This window comes from Anopheles maculipalpis, chromosome 2RL (genome assembly GCF_943734695.1).
Source record: "Anopheles maculipalpis chromosome 2RL, idAnoMacuDA_375_x, whole genome shotgun sequence".
Classification (NCBI taxonomy): domain Eukaryota; kingdom Metazoa; phylum Arthropoda; class Insecta; order Diptera; family Culicidae; genus Anopheles; species Anopheles maculipalpis.
In genome coordinates, this window is record NC_064871.1 from 45262250 (window position 1) to 45270086 (window position 7837).

At 42.7% G+C, this 7837-nt stretch overlaps 2 protein-coding genes across 2 annotated transcripts in view; both read left to right on the forward strand.

Annotated features, from left to right (window-relative positions):
* The window catches only part of LOC126559083 (40S ribosomal protein S8), a 269441-nt gene that overhangs the window by 199897 nt on the left and 61707 nt on the right, over nucleotides 1-7837 (forward strand). The gene's annotated exons all lie outside the window — the stretch shown is intronic.
* On the forward strand, nucleotides 2301-6055 carry LOC126557584 (ecdysone 20-monooxygenase). The gene is made up of 8 exons (XM_050213400.1): nucleotides 2301-2348; nucleotides 3946-4483; nucleotides 4561-4751; nucleotides 4827-5025; nucleotides 5098-5260; nucleotides 5341-5577; nucleotides 5654-5881; nucleotides 5948-6055. Exons 1-8 carry the CDS (start codon nucleotides 2315-2317, stop codon nucleotides 6053-6055), a joined length of 1698 nt encoding a protein of 565 aa, XP_050069357.1. The 5' UTR covers nucleotides 2301-2314.

Genomic DNA, 7837 nt, shown 5'->3' on the forward strand with positions numbered 1-7837 from the left:
TTTATAAAAATATTATAATTTGTTTATTTGTTGATTTGTATTATAATTGTAAACAACGGATGGGATCACAAATAAAAACAAATAAAAATATACTTCTTCTTCTTCTTCTTACTGGCTTAACGACCTCTACGGTCATGCCGGCCATCGATATGGCTTTCTGGACTGTGCGATACCACGTAGTTGGTTAGTCAGGCCTCACTACGGGGGGATGGTCCGGATGGGAATTGAACCCCGGTCACCACCGGGCCACCCAAAAATATACGAGAAAACGTTAAAAATCATTGAATCGATGCCAAAAATATTTGGACTATCGGTAATAAACCATGGGAAAGAGTCAATAAGGGTTGGAATTTATTGTAATAGAAGTTTCAAAGAGAAACAAGCAAAGAAATGTTTCCTAAAAAAAAAATTAAAAAAAAATTAAATCTAATAAATAAACTGAACTGAGGTCATTGCGCTTGAACAATGAACGCAATATTACGCGACTACAGAGATTAGCTTATCAGAGCGATTTTTTTTTTCAAGCACTAAGCTTTACTATGCATAATGGTGAGACAAGTTTCTTTTTCACAATAACAACTTCAACGCTGAATAAACCCTGAGTAATTGAAACAGATTTGGTAAAAACATGTACAAAAACACGTCAAGTTTAAAATACTGTCAACCCCAAATTATACACAATCCACCGAATTCCCCACCATAATGAAGATACGAAAAAGTGTTGAAATCCGTCCAGAATGTCCGTCTACGTACAAGCATCACATTTGCATCTTAGTCTTAAGCTAGAACCGAGTAAAACTTATCTCAAAACACAGAGGTTGTTGATGTTGATAGGTTGTTTGCTATAAAAAAAATTAAAAATACAGCGCAATGAGCAATGGGCGATTTAAACCAAGTGTAAACAACCATTGGTCAAACATTTAACAGTAGAGGTTGTTTTGCTTTCAGTAACAGTCAACGAACAACGATCAACCAGTAAGCTTCTAGCAATTAGGTGCAATTTCAATCGGTGGTGTAAGGAGAAGTGTATGCAATACGATTACGGCCTTATAGAACGATATATTCTAGTGTCTCTCATACCATACAATAGCATCAGTGTTATCTTGAAAACACCATTGATTTAATTCAATGTTAAATTAAAGTTGTGATTATCTATAATGCGCTAGCTCATCGAAAAACTTTCTTTTCATATTATAAAAAAGTGTACTATGAGTGACGCTGAAGAATTTGGTAAGCAAACAGTGTCTGTATGATAATATAAAACAATTAAAGTAAAAACACTTTCAACGCCATCATTTAACGCCAAATCATTTAAGAACAGCTTTGTTATTAATCTTTTATATCCTTTATATAATCCTTTACAATTGTGATTTTTACCTCCTTTTACCTGTTCCTAAAAAGTAATCATTTAATCAGCAATATATTATAAAAAAAAACTAATTATTCAATGTTACACCAAAGATGTTGCCAAACTGGAATGCGATCACACTTACTTTTTTGTTGTAATTTCCTTTCGTGCACAATAAATGCACAATGAGTGATGAAAAAGCAGTAAACAAGCAGTTAATATCTACATTTTAAAAAAAATTAATTGAATCATTATCGTACACTCCCCTTACGGATTTGTCCCATAGTGCGTATGCTTAAGCCATGTATCTCTCAAGTATCGTGCTGCAAGATCTTGTCCATTCACCTTTCCACTAGTCAACCCTCCACACAAAGCACCGGACATTGTTTGGGAGAGAGGGTGAAAATATTGTCCCACCACCGGTGAACAGTTTTTATACTCACTATAAAGCTTTATCATTCCAATCCTGAGCGTATCCCTTTTCCGATTCGAACCGAAACACGCACAAAAACACAATTCGTAGGGCAGGTGTGATTGTGATGTAGATCCACTCTGGGGCTTCAGACTACGCAGCGCATATCGCGCGCGCGCGTCGCTTCATGTTCATCGGCTCCATCAGCAGAGCAGAGCGTTCCTGTGGTGGAGTTTCTCGTTTTTTTCGGCTCCCGAATTAGTTCGTTAAATAACCTCGCGCTGATAAGCGGCGGGCGAGATCTCGGGCAAGGAGAATCGTTCTCCTCCGGACAACACAGTTTGGCACTTTGGGGAGTGTTCCAGTGGTGAACGGTAGCGCCCTGGAGACGTATCGGATTTGTTTTGCGCTAATTTTACTAAGGTGGCTTCAAAGATTAGCAGCCACTCATCAAGTACGGACAAATTGCGTTGTGAGGTGATAGTGTACACACAGCAACAGGATTGAACAGGATATACGCGAGCGTCATAGTCGCATGTAGATGTAGTGTACGGATGGATTGCATAGGTTCGGACACCGAGATGTTGGGTAAGCGAAAGTTCTCTTTTTCCCATATCGGTCCCAATTTGCGTCATGCTAGATCGCAAGCACCTTTTTTATCACTACTGGAAAGGACCACCCGGTTTTTATTCGGTAACTAATGCTGCTGCTCGAAGGCGGCAAACAAAACTACTACACACGCACACACAACTTTCCGTTTCATAACTCACTTGGGCCGCAAGCCGCACAATACGAACAACAGCGCACACATCTCACACCGATCCGCAGCTTCCTCAGCATTGCTAGCGGGAGTTTCATGAGTGAGCGAGATCGCAGGCGCTACGGCTGTGGTGGCCGTGGCCGTGACCGTGATCGTGATATTGAACCGGGGAAACCGGGGTGGTTTTGTTGTTGTCGGATCTGTACTTCTTTTCTTTTCACCCACCGGCCGGTACCGTCCGCTATCAACTCTCTTCTCGCGATGTGTGTGGTGGTAGTAGCTTCACGGCATTATAATAGCGAGTGCGGGGAATTGTGCCAGCCGGCCGGTACTGGCGCACTGGTTTGAGACGTTTTACTAAGCCGCTTTGATTGACAATTCGTCGAGAGATTGATCACAAGAGCGCACACACAGCCACAATTACGGGCTCCGTTACGTAGGCAGGCAGGCTGCAGCAGCAGGTGCTGTGAGCACCTTTTTTTTGTTTGTTTGTCTAGTTCCGATCGAGTAGCCATCGAAAGTGAAAGAGTGTGAGATAATGAGCAGCAAATGAGGTTTGGTGAGAATGCCGGGATGCTCGGTAAAATCTCACCACGCGGTGAGTGAGCAGAACGCAATCATGGAAAAGTTTTAATTGGCAATTGGAGTTCTTTAGAACAAAAAAAAAAAGAAAAAAAAGAACGAAAAATCATTTCCAAGGGCCCTTCAGGGTAAAGCGAACTAAATATAAATTCGCTATCGGAAAGAGCTCTGCTTTTATCGCTGATAAGCGAACAAGGTAAAACTGGGACACTTTAGAGCAAATGTGTGCGAATTATCGCACGTGTGTTGTAGATGGTCGCCACCAAAAAATCACAAAACCGATAACGAATGTGAAGGACGCGGATCTAAAGGACGGCACACGCACGGATACCGACATCGGCTCACCGATAGCGCCTATCGCATCGATTAGTCAAAAGGCCGGGGATGGGGGGGGGGGGGGGGGGGTGGGGGGTGGTAGTTTATGGGTTTATTGCCACTGTTGTAGTTAGATTTGAAATGACCGTTTTTTTTTCTTGTTGCTTTGTTTTCATTTCGATTGTGGTGTGAAATGGAAAGTGCACCTTCTTCCGATTAAGCTTATCAGGTTTCCACTTCACTTATCATTGGAGGTGTTTACCTGCGGCGTCATTGCAACCATTTTTGGACTATCAGGTGCAGCCGCTAGGAAGTTTTACTGGTTAGTTCCGGTTTCGAGAGACCATAAAATTGCTTAAGAGATGATCTCCCTATAGAATTTCCCTTCAAAAGTAACCTTAACCTTGAAATTTGTTCCCATGCCTTCAACATTAGGGTTATATTGTTACGTCACTCAGAACACCCACTTTCAGGGTGGTTGTTACCAAGCCCTCTTTAACTCCCTCTGCAACTTTTCCTTTTTTGCAGACGTCTCCAGCACGTACGATCGCACCATGTCGGTCACGATAGTGTTGTTCTACACGTTCGTCACGCTGTTTATGTTTCTGTCCTACAACCCGAAGCCGAAGAAAATTATCGAATCAATCCGCAGCTTCCTGCTCCATCTACTTCAACACAATGGCGACGGTAGTCTTCCTCCTAGTACGGCCTCGTCTAACCCCACTACCACTCAGCCCGGTGCGGACGAGTGTGTGCCGAAGGTGAAGTCAATCTGGGACATCCCGGGACCGCTGAGGTTGCCCTTGGTCGGCACGAAATGGCGTTACTTTCTCGGCCGCCAACGGTACGCCAAGGTACACGAGACGTTCATGCAGATGCATCGCCGGTACGGTTCGATCATGCTCGACGTTGACACCGTCCCGATCGTGAATCTGTTCGATCGTGCCGACATGGAGAAGGTGCTGAAATACCCGAGCCGCTATCCCTTCCGGCCGCCGACGGAAATCGTCGAGGTGTACCGAAGCAGCCGGCCGGATCGGTTCGGTGTGACCAATCTGATCAATGCGTAAGTAGCTTTCAGTGGGTTTCTAGTGCCTTTTGAACCATGCACCTTATGCTGAAGGTTTCTGTTTTCTTTTGCAGGCAGGGTGAAAAGTGGCACGAGCTGCGGGTTAAGTTGACCACAGGCATTACCTCCCGGCGAATTCTGCAATCCTTCATACCATCGGTCAATGAGATTTGTGACGATTTTGTGGAGCTGGTACGCCATCAACGGGCAGAAGATGGAACGATCCGGAACTTCCAGGACATTGCAAACTCGGTTGGACTTGAGAGTGAGTTGGGGCGTGTTGGTCGGTCGAGTGGACGGATCTCTCATCAATGGTAACGCTTCTTTTACTCTCCCACAGTTATCTGCTGCCTGGTGTTGGGACGGCGAATGGGCTACCTCACAACGAACCGACAGAATGAAAAGTTTATGCGACTAGCCGAAGCCGTTAAAGAATCGTTCGTCTACATCGGCGAAAGTTATTTCGGGTTCAAGCTGTGGAAATACGTGCCGACCAGACTTTACAGTAATTTCGTACGCTGCGAGGAGATCATTTATGAGTAAGTATAACATGAGATGTCAAAGACTTTTTGATCTTTGATCGATGATCGTTTGGTTTTTTTTTCCTGCAGTACGATTGCAGAGATTGTATACGAAGCGCTGGAAGAAGAACAGCTCAACTGTCCAGACAATGACGTGAAGCACATCTTCATCAGCATTCTGCAAACGGAAGGACTGGATACGAAGGAAAAGATATCCGGCATAATAGACCTCATTACCAGTGCCATAGAAACGGTGAGTTTTTCAGGATATTTCCGACACACTTGCATGCCTATTCAATGTCTCAAACACTTTGCTTTGTGCATTTGTTGCAGCTTTCCAATACACTCTCCTTCTTGCTTCACAATCTCAGCCAATCGGTTGAACATCAGCGTGAGATAGCGCAAGAATTTAGTCACTGTGTGCAGAACATCACCAACGATGATCTTGTGAGTGCTCGCTTCACGAAAGCTTGCATTCAGGAGTCATACCGCCTATCCCCAACGACGCCCTGTTTGGCGCGAATTCTTGAAGAAGACTTCCAGCTGTCCGGTTACCATCTACAGGCGGGAGTAAGTATTATTAATGCATGGTAAAAAATATAATTATTAATCTCTTTTCTCTACTGTCTGTTACCAAACAAAAAAGACTCTCGTACTGTGCCATACGCGAGTTGCCTGTCACAGTGAGGACAACTTCCAGCAAGCAGATCGCTACCTGCCGGATCGTTGGCTCGAGCAGCGGGACGAGAATCATAATGTGGTGTACAAGCGGCAAGAACCGGGTGCTTCACTTGTCCTGCCGTTTGGTATCGGTCGCCGTATGTGCCCCGGCCAGAAAGTAATCGATATCGAGCTAACGATGCTGGTGGCAAAGGTGAGATACAGCACACCACACAGAACTCCTTGTTATTTTAATAGCTTTCCTATACTTTCGTTTTAGATATTCCAAAACTTTGAAATTGAATATCGCAGTCCGCTTGATACACAGTTCCAGTTCCTGTTGGCACCGCGCACGCCAATAGAGATTAGATTCCGGGATCGGACGTGAGGGTTATGTCCTCCGCAACCAAACCCGGAAGTAAACGCGTGCACGATGAGAAGGAAATTTCGTATTTACACTAGAAACACACTCATATTACATTCGCTACTACCTCGGTACATTACATGATGAAGAACATGATGGTTAGGCGCAATTGCACAGAGAAGGAAACGCCTCACCTAGCAAGGTCAACCGTACACGGCTTTATTCGATACGTTCGATAAGAATCATATTGATTAGATCGCAGTGCGATATGAACTACCTTGAATAGAACTGATATCATATGAATTCCTTTTTCCTAGATTAGAAGTAGTGGTAGCACCAGTAACAGGTGAACTTGCACACACATACACTGTGAAAGACTGTAGGTTATACTATATTGTTTATCGCTTAGTAGGAGCAGCACAAAAGCTCCATTATTTGCACAGTAAAGCGCTCCATTTCGCCTGGCGAACAGTAGCAACAGCAGGTAGCTTACTTTATGTAATTTGTTAGTGTACCAACAGCGGGAGTACAGAATGGTTCGCTTTTTTGCGACTTTAGATGCATTATTTATTACGTATACACAAACTCCAGATGTACAAATTTACCAGTTATTTAAACAATATATAAACTGATATCCTATTGCACACTGTCTTTGTTTGACTGAATCTTTTTTTTAATTTGATGACTGTAGAGTGTTTTTCATTTCTGTAAAGGACATCTGTAACATTTAACTGACTTGAGAAACACTGGATAGTTATAAAGAGTTTATACAGAAGATGAGTTTGATAGAACTGGTGAGATGGCGTGTTGAAATCAAACGCCACGAAAATGAAATTCATATGCACAGGAACTAAGTATCCATCCGATCCTTAACATGCTTATTTACTTATCTAACGGAAGGTCCGCTTTGTGGTCATGCAATTTCTTGACATTTTGGCACCGGAATCTTTCAGTTTAAGACCCCAGATTTTCTGGCGGATTCATGAATATCATCACTTTATCACAATTCGGGCTTATGATGCCGCTTCTGTCCATGTGGAAGGCCTAAAAGACTTTTATCGTCCGGTGCCATTCTCATGACATGACTAGTCCTTCTCAGCAACTTCCTTTCAAAAGCGAGATAAGAGACATTAGTTAGTAAATTTTAGACATACTCCATGTTCCAGAAGCTTATGTAAGTACTGAAATTATAGATCTATCCATAAAGTGTCACGACTTATATTTTGAGAGGTGAAGATATTTCATTAATAGATTAACGGACTCTAACAAATTATTTAACTAGAACTACTAGAGAATCACGAAGTCTATAGTTTTCAGGTGTATTTCAATAAATTTCATTACAAATATGCAATCATGGGTGTGCGGGGTGGTTGTATATTGAGTATTGCGTTTGCTTTAAGTCCAATGCAACGACGACATACATTGTTTGATCTGCGCCTGGGATTACTCGATGCAACTCAAACAGTCGCGTACATCCAGAGAAAAGCTTTCTTAAGCGGATATGAAAGAATATCATTTTTGACTATGGGTGCTGGTATTGGTTTGCCTACAAATGTATGCAAAATTGACTAGTCTAGAAAATACATTTCATGCTTCACATCATAACAGACACTTGCTACTGGTTGGGTTGGACTTTTTTGGGATGGTACATTGCGATCTATTCTGACCTGTCTTCTTCTTGCCCTCTTGCTTTGAAACCAAACCTATCACTGAAATGTTAGCACTCAAGTAAGTTAGTAAATGTTAATTGAAAAGTGTTTTTTTTAAGTAAGAAATGCGTGCTAAAGACTGAACTGCAATCAAACG